This window comes from Neodiprion lecontei, chromosome 4 (assembly GCF_021901455.1).
Source record: "Neodiprion lecontei isolate iyNeoLeco1 chromosome 4, iyNeoLeco1.1, whole genome shotgun sequence".
Lineage (NCBI taxonomy): Eukaryota > Metazoa > Arthropoda > Insecta > Hymenoptera > Diprionidae > Neodiprion > Neodiprion lecontei.
In genome coordinates this window covers 31,519,490-31,541,879 of record NC_060263.1, presented here as the reverse complement: position 1 = coordinate 31,541,879, position 22,390 = coordinate 31,519,490, and the positions used below count along the sequence as shown (strand labels likewise).

General features: G+C 39.0%; 2 protein-coding genes and 1 long non-coding RNA gene across 4 annotated transcripts in view; 2 read left to right on the top strand and 1 right to left on the bottom strand.

The window, feature by feature from the left end:
* The window catches only part of LOC124294063, a 31,304-nt gene extending 25,208 nt beyond the window's left edge, over positions 1-6,096 (top strand). The window contains exon 2 of the long non-coding RNA XR_006903960.1: positions 4,032-6,096. This is a non-coding gene — a long non-coding RNA (uncharacterized LOC124294063). The remainder of the gene's footprint in view (positions 1-4,031) is intronic.
* A 119-nt stretch (positions 6,097-6,215) lies between these two features.
* Positions 6,216-10,038, bottom strand: LOC107224408 (DNA-binding protein Ets97D). Of its 2 annotated transcripts, XM_015664445.2 has the most exons (7): positions 9,855-10,038; positions 9,506-9,749; positions 9,132-9,429; positions 8,877-9,027; positions 8,023-8,114; positions 7,714-7,948; positions 6,216-7,546 (listed from the first exon to the last, which is right to left on the bottom strand). In XM_015664445.2, exons 3-7 carry the CDS (start codon positions 9,420-9,422, stop codon positions 7,029-7,031), a joined length of 1,287 nt encoding a protein of 428 aa, XP_015519931.1. In that variant the 5' UTR covers positions 9,423-9,429; positions 9,506-9,749; positions 9,855-10,038; the 3' UTR covers positions 6,216-7,028. The 2 variants fall into 2 exon arrangements, with proteins under 2 accessions (XP_015519931.1, XP_046593788.1); XM_046737832.1 differs by lacking the exon at positions 9,506-9,749.
* A 129-nt stretch (positions 10,039-10,167) lies between these two features.
* LOC107224398 (protein unc-50 homolog) lies at positions 10,168-12,137 on the top strand. The gene is made up of 7 exons (XM_015664431.2): positions 10,168-10,406; positions 10,581-10,696; positions 10,758-10,909; positions 11,066-11,252; positions 11,384-11,517; positions 11,679-11,780; positions 11,914-12,137. The coding sequence occupies exons 2-7, from the start codon at positions 10,605-10,607 to the stop codon at positions 12,048-12,050; spliced, it is 804 nt and encodes a 267-aa protein (XP_015519917.1). The 5' UTR covers positions 10,168-10,406; positions 10,581-10,604; the 3' UTR covers positions 12,051-12,137.
* Positions 12,138-22,390: the final 10,253 nt, after the last annotated feature.

The following is a 22,390-nucleotide window of genomic DNA, read 5'->3' as shown; positions in this document are numbered from 1 at the left end:
CACACACTCTGTACAGTGCGAATGAAAATTTAGGAAAACATGTGAAACATTGTCGCAAAAACATTACCGCAGAGCAACGAACGCAGACGGTATGGACGCGATACTCGTATACCTACTGCGGTTGTTTGCAAGGTATATGCTGGGAAAGTTGAGCGCCCTGAACCCGTGGGGGAACCCCAGCGCAAAGTGCGTCCCTGTTACGCAGTTCATTCACACGGCGGGCTCTCTAAATATAATATGGCGGTAGTTCGTAGACCCCCCCACTCCGCGGCGTGGAACTCGGACCTCGAAGTCCCCCTAATCCAACGCCCCTGCGATTACAAGTGTTCCTCTCCTCTCCTCTCCTTTCCTCTCCTCCCTCCTTCCCCCACGCCTTCCCCTTCCCCTTCTCCTTGGACCCTCCAGTCCTACGCCCACCGAATACGAAGCTCCCTTCTTCTCTCGTGCAGGCTGCAGCCAGGCAGGCAGAGGCGGGAGGGAAAATCTGCTCAAAGTACAACCTCCGCGAGGCGAACGAAATGCTTCGGTGTGTAGATAAGCGCCGACGAAGAACCGGCGAGAGAAAGAGAGAGAGAGAGAGAGAGAGAGAGAGAAGCGTTTATTTATTCGCCCTGGCACAAGTCCCCTCAGGCGGCATATGTAAAATCAATAACGAAAACAGAAAAATTGATAAATACGAAAATAAGTAAGTTATTAATTAATTAATACAAAATAAAAAAATAAAAATAAAACACAATAACATTGATAGAAAATAAATAAAATACATAAGTAAATAAATAAAAATAAATAAATCAATAAATAGGCAGAAGTAAGTAAAGATAGGAAAAGAAACAGGATAGGAGTAGTTGAGATCGCCAGTAATTGAGCATCACAACTCGGGGAGCGAGCCGAAAAATAAAAAATAAAAATGAAAATAAAAATAAATAAAATATATACTTATATATAATAAGATTATAGATAAAGACATAGCCGGGGCGAAAATTATCTCGTGACAATAAGAAACAGAAACAGAAGGCTAGCAGGGCAGAGAACAATAAACACCAAAAACATAAAAATAGAATCACTAAAATAAAATAATAAAACGAAATAAAATAAAATAGCCACATATTTTAGACGAGGACAGAGAGAGAGAGCGAGAGAGAGGGGGGGGGGCTCTTTTCTCAATTGTTATATACGACGCATCGACGACCTGCGTTCCGTACGCCTATGACTCTGTCGCGTGATCACCCGGATAATTTCTCATCTTTTTCCTATATTGTCGACGATAGTTGGAGAACGCTTGCTACCGATCGACCCACTCGTGTCGAAAAAAATAAACCTGCACAAATCGAAGATCCACAATGAGCGAATCAAACCTTTCTTCACCCGGTCTCCTTATTATACCGTGTATGATATAGGATCATCGATCATGGTTACACGCAACTCTTTCAAATACTCGACTCTCACAGATGGAATCAGAGACAAGATAATGGTTCTATTTTAATCGTGGACGAAGATGGAACGCGAGGATGCAATTGCGTGGTGTATATGGTATAAAGAACATAACCGCGGAGACGGACAGACAGGGAGGCCGAGAGAAACGGGGAGTAGAAAGGACCCTTTGACTTGAGCAGGCAATTGTGGGTTGTAGTCCTTATTGGTACTGCGTAGGGTGATTCTCGGATTCATGTGACGCGTACGCCGGTTTGTCTGCTGTATAAGGATGATCGAGTGCTCGTTGCATGCGTAGATAAAGGGGTGGAATTATTTAGCACTGGTTAATCCGTTAATTCGTTAATCCTTTAATCCGTGAACATGGTGTACCATATATTTGCAGTCTTATACATTTAATACAGAATGAAGTCAACCGCAGCACAAGATGCAAATTATTTCTTATAAAAATTTACCCAACAACTATGGTCTTGTGTAACGCCTTTATACTCGTAGATATAGTTAGTAAGTGTTCCGGAGAAAAAAAACGTTTTCAATTTATTTACATTACAATTCCTATGGTTAAAATGTCGAAATGCAAAATGGTTGATCTGGTACGGTAGACTCAGAGTTGCAAAAGCTGTGTGAAGAAAAATGTGCGCTCCAAAGGGTTAAAATTGGATAAATTATCGAGATGACTTTCGCCACTTGACCTTTCAGGTTTTGTGCAGCGTAAATTTTTTTTTTTTACCTTTTTTTTCATCCATACGTTCGTTCGAATACTGATTATACAATTGCGTGTACCATTCTTACAATAAGAACCAAAACGTCAAAACCACTGTCGACAGTCTGTATAACCCACCTATATCCGTAAGATATATTTTTGGAAGATTCACATTGTTCACCGTGGCCACTTTGCCCTGTTCCATACCTATAGCTGTGTAAACTGTTGTTATACATCGCGGGCCACGTCAAAGACTCATGTGCCACATACTCTGATCATGCACAATATACAACTGTATTACTTACTGTGAATAGTTGGAGTAACCAGAAACGGACAACGATTAATTCAATTTGCACGCCTCTGTGCATGTTGCAAGTGTATTTGCCATACGTCTCGAATGAATGAAACTTATTCATGTGCGAACAGAGTCCTATAGCTCTTCAATTTGTCAAATCAGTTTGTGCGGATGTGGCAGTTTTTCTTCCGATATCGTTTCTTTGCCTCCGAAATTTATACACAAGCCAATTCACTAGAGTATAAGAATGTAATTCTTTAAGAAAATTCTGAAGTCATTGTAATTCTGAATCGTTGGGAGCCTAATCTTACCATTGCGAATTTTAGTAATGACACTTATTCAATAGATGAATGAATAATAGATGGAAAATTTTTCGGTATTCTTCGGACGAATCTATCGACTTTATCTCGTTGGGGCCTGCCCCATTTAATTCTAGTTACGTTACGTGGTGATGATATTCAAATTAGCTGTAGTTTATCATCAAACGACAGAAAATAAGCGTCACGCAGTACAAAGGCGTCCGGTGTTGGGTGTCCGATAACAGATACGAGATCAAGTTCAATGGCCTTTGTTCTTATGGTGGCAGTCTTGGAAACGATAATCATTTTTCTCTTGTCGTCATTGTTTCTCTGCCCTTTTTTTAAGAATCGTTTAGCATTCCGCGTTGAAATTACAATCACGTGATGCGATATTGGCTCGGCAACATGGCGCTGGAAATTGTTATCAGCTGATCGCTCGGTTTTAAGTAAAGTACGTAAATACCATCTGCCACAAAACTGCTATGCTGATAGTCTTTCATTTATATAATATATATAATACGGAGTAAAAAGTATGACGAAAAACGACCTTTATAATTACATACTACTTCTTTCGCCCAGCATATTTTATTATGCTACCAGATGGCGTGTGTTTTAATGTGTCGGATCACATTATGAGTTAGGCGATTGGTTTTTTCATCCTCTATTGAATCATTCACCACCGTTTATGGTGTAAATTTGTATGAATCGGTAAACTTGATGGATTTTTCTCAACGTTTTTGGGGTTCCTGCAGCATCCAATGTGGGAATTTTAATGCCCTACTCCTTTGCGGATAAACGGAGATCACTTGAAATAGACCCTTTTATCCGGTTCTGCGCGCGGTGAAGAAGATAGCTGCACGGTGCTGCAGCGGCCATTAAACTGTCTACAAAGGAAAAATCAACGAGAACGAGAAGGCCGGAGCCCTTCTTTTACCTCTGCTCATATACATATACATTATATTTATATGTAATATGTGTGTGTGTATACGTTCTTCTCTTTCGTCATTAAATTTTTTTTCTTGCTCCTTAATTTCCCCCCTCTCTTTCTTTACGTCTTTCTTTCCGTATTTTCGCCAGCTCGCAACCTCTTTCTTCTCTGCAGATTCTTCCCTCGATATTACAGTTTACATCTCGCGTTAGCAAATTAGCCATGCTGTGCTATAAAAATCCGCTCGCTATTTGACAAATGGAATGTTGGAAATTTGACTGTGAGAAAAGTTTCTGAAAGCAGAAAATTTCGGGGAGTAAATATTCTACCGATCAAATTCAAATGGCACAAATATTTTCTGCTTTGCTGTTGCAGACCTGCAGTTCGGATTTGTATCTCATGCTGCAGACGACGACCAGCTGCTTCGAAGTGCAAAATTTGAAAACTGGTTATCCTACCGGAGAGGATGATGCTGTTGCTGTCTTGGGCAGCGAGGCAGGCGTCTCATCCAGCCGTTCAGCAGTTACTTGATGACACTAACCCGTAGATCCGAACTTGTGGGCTATATAATTTGCACACCGCAAGCTCCTATCTACCGGTACATGTAGTCAGGCCGTCGATTTGATGACATACATCCTTCGGACGAAAACTACGACCAAACGAATGAGAGTCTTACAACGATAGATTTCAAATGCTTCTTGAGCTTATAGGCGTTCTTAGAGGCGATTCGTGATCTCCAACGTGCCTAACCAACCGATGCATATCTACAATGATGAGATCTGCAGGCCTGATGTATCCAGCAAATTTTACTGTTGTACATGGTTTGCTTCCCGTCGAATTTTACGCTATATTATAATACAAGGTGTAAAATTTTGCAGAAGAATGGAAAAATTCAAAATCACCTATTGAATAAGACTGAATGATTTTCAAGTGATCACGTGTTGCAAAGATCTTGCAATCGGGGTTTAGTTACTGTCATTTTAAAACAAACTGCATACTCATGAAATGTACGAGTGACAAATTTTGTTATTATATGCCATAAATTATAAGGGGATATTGTAAGGTGAGATATCGAAATTAATTAGAAATTTTGCTTTATAAATTTTATAAACTAAACGGGGCAAGTAAATATTCGGCACACAATTTTACCGGAACTTCTTAATTGATTCTATAGTATCTTCATCAGAGATAGTAAGGACACGATACCTGCTATATCATTTTTGTTTTATTCAATTTTATATATACGTCACTTTGAACTCTTGCTTTATAATATGATACGTGTACCCTTAGTTCGTATATAGCTGGACTTTCTAACCAATCGAACACCTCCGTATTATACATATACTGTTTTGAGAAAAATTGGATTATTGTATAATTTTTCTTACTCTGAATTCGACCACCTTTCCATACCTACGTAGAAAAAAAAAACTTGTTTGATGAAAACGTTGCTTTTTTTCTTTGTCACTGGAAAGTACGCAATATAAATTTGAGAAAAAATGTTGAAATTTTCGAAAAAACAAAACGGAATACGAACGCGAAAAAGCGACGAGAATAAATGAGCAAAGAATTTCGAATATCCATAAATTATTGCGGCGATGCCTGGGTGAGGTAGTAGGTTGTATAGTAGGGAATGAAAATTCGAAGATACGAAGTCCACTGTACAGCTTGCTAACTTTCCCGGTCGTCGGTGCCCCGACGATGGACCATCATCATCCTCATCATCATGATCATCACCATCAATAGATCCGTGTAAAATAATTATCGAGAGAAAGAGGGAGACAGGGGGAAAGAAATATTGACCGCGAGAACAAACAACGAATGAGAGAAGAATTCTTGCAAGAAATTATAGAGAAGGAAAATAACGAGGAGGAAGGATGAATGGATGGAAATAAGGAAAAACGGAAGGCATGGCGGGCGGGCGTGTATAGCCTGCCGCATCGCCGATTCCCTGAGACCCTAACTTGTGACGTCGCATCCGATATCTCACAGGCTAGATTCTCTGGTATTGGCGATGAGTGCTGCCTTTGCCAATGAGTAGTATGTCAGTTCCGGTGTGATGCTCTGTGTTAAAAGTGAATCGTAAACGATCGTACCGCAAAGAGAGAGAGTTCGCAATCACTTTACATTCGAGTTTTTCTTATTGTTTCTTTATTTTTTTTTTTTTTACCTTCACTTATTTACCGTTGCTCCTGTTGTAAATGAATATATGTATGTACATATGTATTTCAACTACGTAATCATATTGCTTTTTTTTATCCAAAAATAACTAAATAATTTTCGTTTATTTCATTTTCATCATTGAAATAAATTTTTACCATCAACAGTTGTACAAACTTTCACGTGTACGTAGGATATATACTATATGCATGTAATGTATATACAGTTATTTATCGTTTGTCTATATAAACTATAGATATGTTAATAAAAATAATTGCGATTATTCAATCTTGCATTATTTGGTAAAACTTGTTTTATACATCTACAATCCCCGTTGATATAAAAAATACAGAATTTCTAATGTCAAAACTGTTATTAACGCTATTCTGAATTTTACGATCTATTACCTACTATCTATATTATCTATAAATATATATATATATATATATATATATATATATATAAATATATATATATATATATATATACACACATATATATACATTTATAATTATAATCCCTTGTTACTTAAATACGATCAAACAATTGCAAGGTTCTGTCAACAATAATTTGAATACACAAGTACGCTTTCAATCTTGTATCATGTTACAGAAGCGAAACCAAGATTCATAACTACTTCGTCTTTATTTTACTTGGAATTAAAATATATATGGTATCATTACGTGGAAGAAGTCAATTTTGGTTTAGGAATGTCCTGCATATCGAAAACTTTGATCGCGGCTTATAAAAAGATTTTCATGTACAAAAGTTAGCCAAAGCCGTTATTTTATTGGTAAATAGTTTACTTCGATCTTGTTTTTCAGGAGCATTACTCAACTTGACTAGGTGGATCTTCGCACCTAAAGCTGACTCCTTTCACATATACTCCACTTTCATGTACATTAACAACCTTGTCTTTATGTCAACTACGTTTGCAAAATGTAATCCATAAGAAAAGAGTTTTAACGTTGAACAGATTAAATTCACACCAAGAAGCAAGAATGATTTAAAAGAACCACAATTCTACCGTTTCAGTTTGTTTCTTTAGTGGATTTAAATCTTACAGCGACAAAGTAATAATAATCTATTGTTTATAAAGTTCATGTAAATTTTTCCTTGCTTGCCGTTCGTTAATTGAACTCTTTATTGGCAAATACTCCAACTGTAATAACATCATAACTGTGTTAACTGCGTATTACCACACTTATATTCTTTTCAGAAGTATCTTCTACCTTCTTCGACAAGCCGACTAAGTTCCGCGGCAGAATATCCTAACAGCTGTTTAAGGTCGCAAACAAACTTGTATACGAATCGCTTTCCATGAACTTTCGATATCATGTCCCCGTCATAATAATACCGGAGTGCTCTGCTCAGTTTTTCATAATTCATCGAAGGTTTATTTTTTCGAGCTCCCCAAAGCTGAGCGACTACTTCGGGTTGATTAAGTTTAAACTCTCCTTCCGTTCCTAACCACTGAATAGCTCCTCTGTGCTCTCGATCCGTTAATAATTCCAACAGAAATTGCCACAGTTGAATTTGACCGTTGCTTCCTGTTCGGTTTGACGTCGCAATCGTTATTCCAGGCGAGTCAACACTTCCCATCGGAACACTCACTAACCGGGGCTGCTGATTCAAACTACGTGCTTTTGGGGTCTTCTGATTCCTGACCTTTGCCGACTTAAGTTCGTCGGTATTACCGTTTGATGCCATGGGAGGATCCTTCTGGACAACAGCTGCGAAATAATTATTATTTATATGAAATACATGTAATTTCATGAAATTCAAAAAAATTTTAACAAATGTGAAGAGCTAAATTCTGTAAACCACTGTTAGAAATAAGTACTTGTAGAATTTGAAATAGAAAAGTGAAGCAAACAGTAAACATATTACAAATACTTACCAACAAACTTGCATTTCCTGAGCAACTCCAAATGTGTCCAAAAAACATCGCCAGGATCGAGTGGAACTTTTGATTGAAATTCGTCAAGGGTTAAATTGCAGAGTTGTGAGCCTGTGATGTTCCAGTCGGCTAGTCTCAGAGAAACTAAATTGAACTGCCTGACAGCCCACTGCAACCAATGCTTTACATGGGCTTGAGACCAGTCTTTGGGACTTGCTGGTATTTTCAGACGTTCCTAAACAGACAAATAATATACTGTAAGTGAAAATATTACTGAATATCTTTATCTAACTAACTGAGATTGTTTACCTGTTCCTTCCTATACTGTGGGTCTACCATCCACCTGATGACATTCTGCTTTCCCTCTTCATTGGGTGTTGCCGCCGCTGAGCTTTGCTCTGCTGTATGATAGGATGAGAAAAGTAAGACTTTCAGCATGTAGAGATATTAGTATTAGTTTACTTTGACAAATGAGAAAGATACACGACTATCATAGTACTATTTAATTGGCGTGAAACCTTATTTTCTGCGATAACAAAACAGACATCTGTCATGTGAATGGTGGTTCAAACTTTGTAAAATGAATTTCACTTCATTGGCTATTAGCTATTGATAGTGGTCACATGGAAACAAACAAATGACCATTTTTAAAAAAAAATGAATGAGTGTCATCTTGATTCCAAGATGATTATTGATTTGATTTCAATTTGTAGTTTCTAATTTGTAGGAGTGAGTATGAATGTTTTTGAAAAGATGTATTAAATTTTAATTTTAAAAATTAAACTTTGCTGAGAGGATATGGCAAAATACAACATTGTTTCTGTTCACAAATTAATTAATTAACACTTTTCTGAGGAGTTTGAGATCTAAAAAATTGCAAGCATACCAAATATTTACTTGGAACCCTAAGATGACAAAGTAATGTTGATGAAATAAGTTATTCAATCAGTTTTATACAAATATACATAAATTACTGATAATTAAATCACATCAATACATATCATATTTGAATGAAATTTATTTGAGAATGTCATTAGAAACTAATAATAAGAGTGAACATGTGCAATTTTGACTGATCTGACATGCAAAATGTAATAGTCACAAATTTCTTAGCGCAGTTGCTTAGAAAAAAGCACAACATTGGATACAAAAAATTTACTCACATGTGTTTTCAGCCAACTCGATGTAATCTTCAGCAGGTTTCAAGACATCCACAATATTAATGCGTCTCTGATTGGCTTTTATTTGAACATTGACTTGTACTAGTCCCTCCCCCTGAACGCATTGGTCAACCAAATTTTTGTGACTCTCAAGCTGTTGATGTAATTTGAATTGTAATAACGAGGTATACAACATATTGCAAATGCGTTGTTATTGATAAATTTTCATTGGTATTTCGTTTCTTTCATATCACGTACCATCTGAGCATCTTGGAGCCAAAAGGAATAGTCCATTAATTCAACACCCAGTCTTTGTTCGAGTAGATTTCTTAAGGTTGATAATGGCTCTCTTATGTCCATGTGCTGCATCAGTACACCTTCGTTAGCATCGTCTCCATTAGTTACTCCGTCTAGTGCAAAACTGGGCTCTACTTCTAAATCTGAACTCTCCTGCTGAAGCTGAGCCATTATGTCATCTTCCTGGGACAAAATTGCTTCTGGTTCCATCTTTATCCTTTTTATCATAACAAAATCTGAGTCATCATCCATGTTGAACCTGCGAATGAGATTAACAAATTATCAGATACAGTTGGCAAAAGGTTAACTAAAAAGGATGGGTTCAAGAAGGATACCTGATTGCTGTATCTTTTTTCGATGGTAGTGTAGTAAGACAAGACACTTATCGTTAAGCACATGCGAAAATATCCGAATGCTCAGTCAGAACGGGCAGAACGAGCGTTTTCTTTGGGGTTAGGATACCGTGATTGACGAAGTAAACAGAATTTTTTATCCGTCATAAAGTTACGTCGATGGTTGGAAACAGATGCTTCTTACGTGTTGCGAATTGAAGAAATCTTACAGTCATATAGCGGTGATCTAATTATATAAAAAGAGAATGTTAAATTAAGTCAAGTATTTTAGGTTAGGTTAGGGTATTTTCCCTAGCATACAACAGATTCGGAGTACAATGCGGATGCTCACCCTTTTTCCGAAATTTTTCATCGGTAATTTTTTTCCATCAGTGACCTCGTCCTTCAGAAAAAATCCACCCCTTGTAAACTTGATCGTCAATTAAGTACTGGTACGCAAATTCGTAAGCTTGATGAAATTGTGATTATGAACTTTTCGCACGCGTATACAATGACAGACGCACAGCGCCACGGGCGCCATGGGTAAAAAAAAAACATTCCTTGAATTCACTCACCCATTGGCTGTCCTCTATTCCCGATGACGCGGACGGTGTCTAACTTTGTAATAACTGTCGCGTGGGTTCAAGATATGGAGATGCTGGCTTAATGTTAAACGTCATCTGTATGGCGTCATTCGTGTTTCTGATTCAGGCTCTAAACCACAGTGAAAGAATTAAAAGTAAAGTAATACGGAATGGTATTGACCATAGATGTGGAATTGCACATTCCTGCCGCATGGCAATGAGATTGAAGCAAGAATTTTACAAACTGTCGTTTAATCGAAGATTCCAAGATTCCTAGTTAACCTACAAGAATTTGACAATTTGATGTCTTCGCTGTAAAGGTTTTGTAGATTTCAACATTTTCAATTTTTGTTATTTGAACTTCATTTCATCACCTCGTAATGCGTCAACTGTCTGAAATTTTTTTTCTTTAAGATTAATGGAACAGCAGATAATAAAAATGTTTTTTCGCTTTGATAAAAGTTCATTTTTTTTCTCCCTTTCTAAACATACAGAAAATTCAGTCGAACTTTGAAAAAATGAAGTATACAACCTCGCCTCCAATAAGTCGCAGCACTTCCCCGTTATCTTTCAAATCAGGGTCCCCGCTACCAATGCCAGTGACTTACAGGTATGTCGAACCTCATACGAATCAACCGGAGCTCTCAACTTACCATATAATTATTCCACAGACAGGACTGCATGGGAGCAGCAACAAAATGCTATAAGTATCTGAGGAAATTATTGAAGTTTGAGCAGATGGATTTTGAATTTGCTCTTTGGCAAATGTTGTATCTTTTTACAGATCCACAAAAAGTATACAGAAACTTTCAGAGCCGAAAGCGTGAGTTTAAACTTGAGATCAAGTCTGAAACCATAAAAATTAGTGACGTCTTCATTGATAACTGAAAATAATCTCAAAGTAATCTAACTAAATACATAATCTATTTTCGTTTTTGATTACAAATAGTTCTGATATATTGGCTTTTTGATTGTGTAGAGACAAAATCCCAGTTCGCCAGGGACGATCCTGCATTTTTGGTTCTACTGAGTTGCTGGTTGTGCATCTCATCGATAGGCTTTGCAGTTGTATCAGGGCTAGGATTTTTCCAATTTTTCAAATTCCTGTTCTACGTCATTTTGGTAGACTGTATTGGAGCAGGGATAATTGTAGCCACGTTATTCTGGTAAGGATTTACTCAAATTTGAAAAACCTGGTACTTGTTCATTTCATTCAGGCAGCAAAACAGAAAATGTATTCAGTTTTGATGAGATATCTTCAAGATACAGTTGATTAATTAATTCTACTTATTTCTAGGTTCGTAAGTAATCGTTACTTAAGAATTAACAATGTCCAGGATGTCGAATGGGGATATGCATTTGACATTCACCTTAACGCGTTTTTTCCACCTCTTACGATTCTACATTTTATACAGCTATTTTTGTATAATGGTGAGAACTATGCATTTATTGGAAATTTACTGTAACACCTACTCATGAATATTAGAATTCCCAAATTGGACTTGACCAATCTTGCAGAATACATATATCAAGCGATGATTCACCATTTAAATATTCACCGAAGATGAATTAATGATGATTCGTTTTCACAGGACTGATAAGCCACGAGGGATTCTTTTCTCGATTCATTGGAAATACATTTTGGCTAATCGCTGTTAGCTACTACATTTACATTACATTCTTGGGATACGCTAGTAAGTATATATTACATGTTTTTCGTATTTTTCCAATTGGAGACAGTATTATAGCAAATAGAATCCATCATATATATTTGTAGATGTAATTCTATGGATTGTAAGTAAAGAAAAATAATTATATTTCTTTTAGGTGTACAGATCCTTCACAAAACACACTTGATATTAGCTCCGCTACCCGTAATGGTCTTAACATATATTATAAGCCTGGCAATAGGCTTGAACATCAGCCATCTTGTGATGACCTTTTACCTTGAACGAGTTGTTTAAAATTGTACATGTTTTGAGATAAGAATAGAACTATTATTGTATAGTATATCGTCTGATTTGCAAATAAAAAAACTTCTGTATTATATACTTCAGTCCAGAAAGAAATGTTACCGTATCCGTGATTATATACCATATTGTTCTGAATGGTAGTCGACTCCGGATACAAGTCTACCTCTAGTTTTCAGTCTGCATTTCGGGACAGTTTTTAGGTACTGAGTATAAGTCGACTCCTACGACAAAATTGATATCAGAAAAATATATTTACATATTAATTTATAAATTGCAAAATTTTTTGGTAAGTACATTTTATCAAAAAAACTTGGGTAAATGAAAATATCGCAGGTTGAATTCCATTGGTCTAGTTTTATGATTGAACTATTAATCAAAAGAAATTTCAGTCCGGTAAATTTTCTAATACTCCCGACTATAAGTCGACCCCGCGTATAAGTCAAAGACAGTTTTTGGCGGTCATTTCAGCAAGATAAACCTTGACTTATATACGAAAGAGTACGGCATTTTTGAACTAGTTGTACGACATTACTGATACGATATTGTAGTCAAGTTTCCTGTTAGAATCGAAACGCTGTTTTAGCTAGTCGCCAAAAGTGCAGAGGGGTTAGCCTTACTTTTTTTTCATTTTTGGAGCCGAAAATTTTTGGTCTCAGATTCGATTTAGATGACCCTTTCCTGACTGTTTAGACCCCCAGGAACTCGGCGAACGCAGCGAAAAGAGCGTGGAATCAACAGGAGAGTAATTGCGAAGGAAAAAGCACCTGCTGAAAAATGTCGAAAACACTGGTTCTCGTTTTTTGGCTGTAAATTTCGATGCGTTGATCGCAGCGTATTGGGACTGCGCCCGATCGATTTCTCTCGCAAAATTACGTCGGAATAGTGCCACAATTAATTTATTCCAGCACTTTTGAAAATCGCGAAAATTTTCGCCAAAAATACAAAGGGGTTAACCTTCCTTTTTTTATGACCAAAAAATTTTTCGTCTCAGAATTGATTCGTATGACTCTTTCCCGACCAATTGGACCCCAAGGAACTCAGAGAACGCAGCAAAAGGAGCGTGGGATCAACGGGAGAGAAGATACGAGGAAAAAAGCACCTGCTGAAAAATGTCGAAATTTCAGGTTTTCTTTTTTGGCTGTAACTTTCGATGCGTTGATCGCAGCGTATTGGGACTGCGCCCGATCGATTTCTCTCGCAAAATTACGTCGGAATAGTGCCACAATTAATTTATTCCAGCACTTTTGAAAATCGCGAAAATTTTCGCCAAAAATACAAAGGGGTTAACCTTCCTTTTTTTTTGACCAAAAAATTTTTAGTCTCAGATTCGATCTAAACGACCGTTTCCTGACTAATTGGACCCCCAGGAACTCAGAAAACGCAGCGAAAGGAGCGTGGGATCAACAGGAAGGAAGTTACGAAGGAAAATGCACCTGCTGAAAAATGTCGAAATCTGAGGTTCTGGTTTTTTGGCTGTAACTTTGTATCCGCTGCTCGCAGCGTATCCGGACTGCGCTAAATCGATTCGTCTCGCAAAATTGCGTCCGAATAGTGCCAGAAAAGATTTATTCCAGCACTTTTTAAATATTAATCCTCACGTAATATTTTTGATATGTTCTGATACTGAAAATATTTATTGCTATTCCAGGTACAACCCGAGGTGGTTATCGGTGGTTGTTCGAGGTGGTTAGCGATTGTTGGAGGTGGTCGGAGGTGGACGAGGAGGAGGACGAATTGAACTGAGTCTCAAAGCCCTGTTGACATAAAAGCAGCTATTCGATAGAAATTATAGTTTATAGTTTACACAGCCCATTGCATGATATTTCATTACAAATACATATGTTTCAATGTATTTAGGAATAATTTATCAAATACACGATAAAATTGATGCACCGGATCATCGTCGACTTTAACTTTTGAAATGTCCTACCATTTTCGAACACCTCCTACCTCCCCCTGCCACCTCCGACCATCAATGGCCACTTTCGACCACCCCCTATCACCTTCTGCCAGCGCCGACCACCTCCTAACATTTCCGAACACCTCCAACCATCCTATTTAGCTATATTAGCAGATTAGCTATGATATGAAAAGAGAAGAATTATTCATTTCGAAATGGGATTCTATTCGACGCGCGCTCGATGTATTCCATAACATTAGTATTCATAATTATTCCAACAACTTTTCATTTGCTCTCTCGATCTTGAATTTTCATGGGCATAGAATCGAAACGTTGTTTTAGCTGGTCGCAAGTGAAGTATCTGCGTTGGGTAGAGGAGCAGAATTGTTTTTCGAAAAGTATTCGGATGGAAAAAAATTCAGAGTAACTGTAATACATCACGGATGCGCTAATTTTGAACGAGATGAAATGGATGCTTCGTATATGAGACGGTATTTAACGCTGCGTAGTGGTTTAAAGACCTAGAAAGGTGATAGGGAGAGAAAGAACGACGCTTCTTAACACTTCGAGTGTATTTTAACACACATTTGAAAGATACGAGCGAAATTTTTCATCATCCAACTGTCGCAGAACGGCAGCGTTATTAGCCGACCCGTTCACTGAAGAATATATCTTCAGTCAACGGCTGACCATCGAAGGGCCTGGCCGCTTGAGTCTGGAATCGGCAGGAGAGATAAAGTGCGTATTTCTTGTATGAAATGTGAAAGCTAAAATCATTATACATCATAACATATCATCATACCTCATACATCATACCTCATACATCATACATCATACATCGTACATCATACATCATCATACATAGTATCAAAGTTCGAAACCATAGTTTGGATGTCGGACGTTCAGAAAGTGACGTCACCAATTCAAAATCAGCTAGCCGAATTCCTCAGTCTGGAAACAACCGCGCAGTAGAGCGGACGGATGAGAGGCGCGCTCCGCAAATTTCGAGTACCGGGTTCTCAACCTCCCGGATCCCGCGCTTCAGGTTCGCTACGTATTTCGAGTCCCGGGTTCTCAACCTCCCGGATCTCGCGCTTCGGGTCCGCTACGCGGTGAAACTCGACTTCCAGGATAAGCGCTCCGTGGTTCCTGGTTCATGTTTACAATAAATTATTTCAATTCGTTTTTCGCGCAACCCCAAATTCGGTAGCTGTCAGTCCGCTAATAAAATTTCTCGACTTCCAGGATAAGCGCTCCGTGGTTCCTGGTTCATGTTTACAATAAATTATTTCAATTCGTTTTTCGCGCAAGCCGAAATTCAGTAGCTGTCGGTCCGCTAATAAAATTTCTCGACTTCCAGGATAAGCGCTCCGTGGTTCCTGGTTCATGTTTACAATAAATTATTTCAATTCGTTTTTCGCGCAAGCCGAAATTCAGTAGCTGTCGGTCCGCTAATAAAATTTCTCGACTTCCAGGATAAGCGCTCCGTGGTTCCTGGTTCATGTTTACAATAAATTATTTCAATTCGTTTTTCGCGCAACCCCAAATTCGGTAGCTGTCGGTCCGCTAATAAAATTTCTCGACTTCCAGGATAAGCGCTCCGTGGTTCCTGGTTCATGTTTACAATAAATTATTTCAATTCGTTTTTCGCGCAAGCCGAAATTCAGTAGCTGTCGGTCCGCTAATAAAATTTCTCGACTTCCAGGATAAGCGCTCCGTGGTTCCTGGTTCATGTTTACAATAAATTATTTCAATTCGTTTTTCGCGCAAGCCGAAATTCAGTAGCTGTCGGTCCGCTAATAAAATTTCTCGACTTCCAGGATAAGCGCTCCGTGGTTCCTGGTTCATGTTTACAATAAATTATTTCAATTCGTTTTTCGCGCAAGCCGAAATTCAGTAGCTGTCGGTCCGCTAATAAAATTTCTCGACTTCCAGGATAAGCGCTCCGTGGTTCCTGGTTCATGTTTACAATAAATTATTTCAATTCGTTTTTCGCGCAATCCCATATTCGGTAGCTGTCAGTCCGCTAATAAAATTTCTCGACTTCCAGGATAAGCGCTCCGTGGTTCCTGGTTCATGTTTACAATAAATTATTTCAATTCGTTTTTCGCGCAACCCCAAATTCGGTAGCTGTCAGTCCGCTAATAAAATTTCTCGACTTCCAGGATAAGCGCTCCGTGGTTCCTGGTTCATGTTTACAATAAATTATTTCAATTCGTTTTTCGCGCAAGCCGAAATTCAGTAGCTGTCGGTCCGCTAATAAAATTTCTCGACTTCCAGGATAAGCGCTCCGTGGTTCCTGGTTCATGTTTACAATAAATTATTTCAATTCGTTTTTCGCGCAAGCCGAAATTCAGTAGCTGTCGGTCCGCTAATAAAATTTCTCGACTTCCAGGATAAGCGCTCCGTGGTTCCTGGTTCATGTTTACAATAAATTATTTCAATTCGTTTTTCGCGCAAGCCGAAATTCAGTAGCTGTCGGTCCGCTAATAAAATTTCTCGACTTCCAGGATAAGCGCTCCGTGGTTCCTGGTTCATGTTTACAATAAATTATTTCAATTCGTTTTTCGCGCAAGCCGAAATTCAGTAGCTGTCGGTCCGCTAATAAAATTTCTCGACTTCCAGGATAAGCGCTCCGTGGTTCCTGGTTCATGTTTACAATAAATTATTTCAATTCGTTTTTCGCGCAAGCCGAAATTCAGTAGCTGTCGGTCCGCTAATAAAATTTCTCGACTTCCAGGATAAGCGCTCCGTGGTTCCTGGTTCATGTTTACAACAAATTATTTCAATTCGTTTTTCGCGCAACCCCAAATTCGGTAGCTGTCGGTCCGCTAATAAAATTTCTCGACTTCCACGATAAGCGCTCCGTAGTTCCTGGTTCATGTTTACAATAAATTATTTCAATTCGTTTTTCGCGCAATCCCATATTCGGTAGCTGTCAGTCCGCTAATAAAATTTCTCGACTTCCAGGATAAGCGCTCCGTGGTTCCTGGTTCATGTTTACAACAAATTATTTCAATTCGTTTTTCGCGCAACCCCAAATTCGGTAGCTGTCGGTCCGCTAATAAAATTTCTCGACTTCCACGATAAGCGCTCCGTAGTTCCTGGTTCATGTTTACAATAAATTATTTCAATTCGTTTTTCGCGCAACACCAAATTCGGTAGCTGTCAGTCCGCTAATAAAATTTCTCGACTTCCAGGATAAGGTTGCTGGGTGAGTAAAACACTTTTATAATATTTGATGGCAATTGCAATTATATTTCATCTGAAATATTACAAACTTGTCACGGTTACAATAAATTATTTCAATTTATTTTTCGTGCAAGCACATATTCAGTAGCTACAAATAATCTTATACAATTTATTATATTATTAATTAATTAATTAATATTCTTATAATATTTAATGGCAATTGTAATTATATTTCATCTGAAATATTACAAACTTGTCACGGTTACAATAAATTATTTCAATTCATTTTTCGTGCAAGCACATATTCAGTAGCTATGAATAATCTTGTACAATTTATTATATTATCAAATAATTAATTAATTACATTCATCCTTACACAATATTTTTGATGTGTTCCTATACTAAAAATATTTATTACTATTCCAGGTATTACCCGAGGTGGTCGGAGGTGGACGAGGAGGAGGACGAGCTGGACGAGGAGGCGGACCAGGTGGACGAGGAGGAGGACGAGGTGGACGAGGAGGAGGCGGGGTGGGTCGTTGGAGAGGACCTCTCCTCTCCTCAGAGGAGGGGAGGGGGAGGGGCAGGGAAGGGCGCGAGGCGGGCGGGGAGGGGGAAGGGACGGGAAGGGAAGGGAAGGGAAGGGAAGGGAAGGGAAGGGAAGGGGAGGGGGAGGGGGAGGGGGAGGGGGAGGGAAGGCGGGAGGGAGGGAGGGAGGGAGGGCGGGAGGGAGGGAGGGAGGGCGGGAGGGTGGGTGGGAGGGAGGGCGGGAGGGAGAGGGAAGGGCCGGGTGGGCGTGTGGGGGACTTGCACTGACATCCGTCGTCCACTCCCTCCCTCCCGCCCTCCCGCCCACCCTCCCGCCCTCCCTCCCTCCCTCCCGCCCTCCCTCCCACCCGCCCTCCCGCCCTCCCTCCCCCCCTCCCGACCCCACCCCGCCACCCGCCCCCGCCCCGCCACCCGCCCCATCCCTTCCCTTCCCTTCCCGTCCCTTCCCCCTCCCCGCCCCCTTCCCTGCCCCTCCCCCTCCCCTCCTCTGAGGAGAGGAGAGGTCCTCTCCCACGACCCACCCCGCCTCCTCCTCGTCCACCTCGTCCTCCTCCTCGTCCACCTGGTCCTCCTCCTCGTCCAGCTCGTCCTCCTCCTCGTCCACCTCCGACCACCTCGGGTAATACCTGGAATAGTAATAAATATTTTTAGTATAGGAACACATCAAAAATATTGTGTAAGGATTAATGTAATTAATTAATTAATTGATAATATAATAAATTGTACAAGATTATTCATAGCTACTGAATATGTGCTTGCACGAAAAATGAATTGAAATAATTTATTGTAACCGTGACAAGTTTGTAATATTTCAGATGAAATATAATTACAATTGCCATTAAATATTATAAGAATATTAATTAATTAATTAATAATATAATAAATTGTATAAGATTATTTATAGCTACTGAATATGTGCTTGCACGAAAAATGAATTGAAATAATTTATTGTAACCGTGACAAGTTTGTAATATTTCAGATGAAATATAATTACAATTGCCATCAAATATTATAAAAGTGTTTTACTCACCCAGCAACCTTATCCTGGAAGTCGAGAAATTTTATTAGCGGACCGACAGCTACTGAATTTCGGCTTGCGCGAAAAACGAATTGAAATAATTTATTGTAAACATGAACCAGGAACCACGGAGCGCTTATCCTGGAAGTCGAGAAATTTTATTAGCGGACCGACAGCTACTGAATTTCGGCTTGCGCGAAAAACGAATTGAAATAATTTATTGTAAACATGAACCAGGAACCACGGAGCGCTTATCCTGGAAGTCGAGAAATTTTATTAGCGGACTGACAGCTACCGAATTTGGGGTTGCGCGAAAAACGAATTGAAATAATTTATTGTAAACATGAACCAGGAACCACGGAGCGCTTATCCTGGAAGTCGAGAAATTTTATTAGCGGACTGACAGCTACCGAATATGGGATTGCGCGAAAAACGAATTGAAATAATTTATTGTAAACATGAACCAGGAACCACGGAGCGCTTATCCTGGAAGTCGAGAAATTTTATTAGCGGACCGACAGCTACTGAATTTCGGCTTGCGCGAAAAACGAATTGAAATAATTTATTGTAAACATGAACCAGGAACCACGGAGCGCTTATCCTGGAAGTCGAGAAATTTTATTAGCGGACCGACAGCTACTGAATTTCGGCTTGCGCGAAAAACGAATTGAAATAATTTATTGTAAACATGAACCAGGAACCACGGACCGCTTATCCTGGAAGTCGAGAAATTTTATTAGCGGACCGACAGCTACTGAATTTCGGCTTGCGCGAAAAACGAATTGAAATAATTTATTGTAAACATGAACCAGGAACCACGGAGCGCTTATCCTGGAAGTCGAGAAATTTTATTAGCGGACCGACAGCTACCGAATTTGGGGTTGCGCGAAAAACGAATTGAAATAATTTATTGTAAACATGAACCAGGAACCACGGAGCGCTTATCCTGGAAGTCGAGAAATTTTATTAGCGGACCGACAGCTACTGAATTTCGGCTTGCGCGAAAAACGAATTGAAATAATTTATTGTAAACATGAACCAGGAACCACGGAGCGCTTATCCTGGAAGTCGAGAAATTTTATTAGCGGACCGACAGCTACTGAATTTCGGCTTGCGCGAAAAACGAATTGAAATAATTTATTGTAAACATGAACCAGGAACCACGGAGCGCTTATCCTGGAAGTCGAGAAATTTTATTAGCGGACTGACAGCTACCGAATTTGGGGTTGCGCGAAAAACGAATTGAAATAATTTATTGTAAACATGAACCAGGAACCACGGAGCGCTTATCCTGGAAGTCGAGTTTCACCGCGTAGCGGACCCGAAGCGCGAGATCCGGGAGGTTGAGAACCCGGGACTCGAAATACGTAGCGAACCTGAAGCGCGGGATCCGGGAGGTTGAGAACCCGGTACTCGAAATTTGCGGAGCGCGCCTCTCATCCGTCCGCTCTACTGCGCGGTTGTTTCCAGACTGAGGAATTCGGCTAGCTGATTTTGAATTGGTGACGTCACTTTCTGAACGTCCGACATCCAAACTATGGTTTCGAACTTTGATACTATGTATGATGATGTATGATGTACGATGTATGATGTATGATGTATGAGGTATGATGTATGAGGTATGATGATATGTTATGATGTATAATGATTTTAGCTTTCACATTTCATACAAGAAATACGCACTTTATCTCTCCTGCCGATTCCAGACTCAAGCGGCCAGGCCCTTCGATGGTCAGCCGTTGACTGAAGATATATTCTTCAGTGAACGGGTCGGCTAATAACGCTGCCGTTCTGCGACAGTTGGATGATGAAAAATTTCGCTCGTATCTTTCAAATGTGTGTTAAAATACACTCGAAGTGTTAAGAAGCGTCGTTCTTTCTCTCCCTATCACCTTTCTAGGTCTTTAAACCACTACGCAGCGTTAAATACCGTCTCATATACGAAGCATCCATTTCATCTCGTTCAAAATTAGCGCATCCGTGATGTATTACAGTTACTCTGAATTTTTTTCCATCCGAATACTTTTCGAAAAACAATTCTGCTCCTCTACCCAACGCAGATACTTCACTTGCGACCAGCTAAAACAACGTTTCGATTCTATGCCCATGAAAATTCAAGATCGAGAGAGCAAATGAAAAGTTGTTGGAATAATTATGAATACTAATGTTATGGAATACATCGAGCGCGCGTCGAATAGAATCCCATTTCGAAATGAATAATTCTTCTCTTTTCATATCATAGCTAATCTGCTAATATAGCTAAATAGGATGGTTGGAGGTGTTCGGAAATGTTAGGAGGTGGTCGGCGCTGGCAGAAGGTGATAGGGGGTGGTCGAAAGTGGCCATTGATGGTCGGAGGTGGCAGGGGGAGGTAGGAGGTGTTCGAAAATGGTAGGACATTTCAAAAGTTAAAGTCGACGATGATCCGGTGCATCAATTTTATCGTATATTTGATAAATTATTCCTAAATACATTGAAACATATGTATTTGTAATGAAATATCATGCAATGGGCTGTGTAAACTATAAACTATAATTTCTATCGAATAGCTGCTTTTATGTCAACAGGGCTTTGAGACTCAGTTAAGTTGGATCTCGATTTTTGCCATCGTATGTAGGACATTGGGTTACAAGAACAAATGCAAATTACGAAGAACTCCGTATTAGAGATATGGATATTTTAGTTCAAGCATACCTATACACAGAAATCCGTATGTGAATATACTAAAACCTCTGTGTTTATTGTAAAAATCTAGTTTTAAATATGTGTACATATGTATATACACATGCATAAGTATACATATACATATATACACATACATGTACATAAATAATTGCCAAGAAATTAGAAACACTCACAACTTGTCGCAAATAGAGTAAAACGTAAGGTTAATGATATACAAATTACACAAGCGCAACGTAAAACGTGGCAAGGGTAATCCTAGTGCAGTGATTGTATAAACTGAAGAAGTATACATTTACATATACATGATATAAATCAATAGTCCAGAAAAGAGTATTTAGAGAGCTTATCTAATTCCGATCTTGTCACAATAGATCATTAACATAATCAATATACGGTTAAAGCTGTATTAGCTACATTCACTATTAGAGATAATATTGTTTCTCCATTTTTACAGTTATTTAATTTCTTGTACAACAATTTTTCAAATTTCACCGCAAAATGCCCAACGAGTTCTCGTTGTGCAAACACGAGTCAAATTACCTTACAGATGGCATTACATTGATTTTTGCCTTCTCCCGTCGAGTTATAAATACAGAGAAATCTCAATGAGAGCTCATTTCTATAAGATTTATTGTAGTGTTATATTCGTAGCTGTACCTGTTATTCTATATTATATACTGTCCTAAATTTTAAACACACGGCACAACAATGGCTGAAAGCACAATGGCAAGAAGAGAGGAGCAATTTGCATCTTAATCAATCTTTTCTTCTTTATACGTAGCACAGCGATGTCACGTCGGAGGATATGTACTAGTGGATCACTAGGTGGGGCACAGAACTGAAAAATAATTATGTTAAAAATCTTCAACATTTCTTACAGAAAGTAGGTACGTTGCCAGACCTTATATATCAACAATGAATATTCGTAGGGGCTATGTTCATAAATACTTACAAAAGTAAGCTAATATTTTACCCGCAATTGCTTAT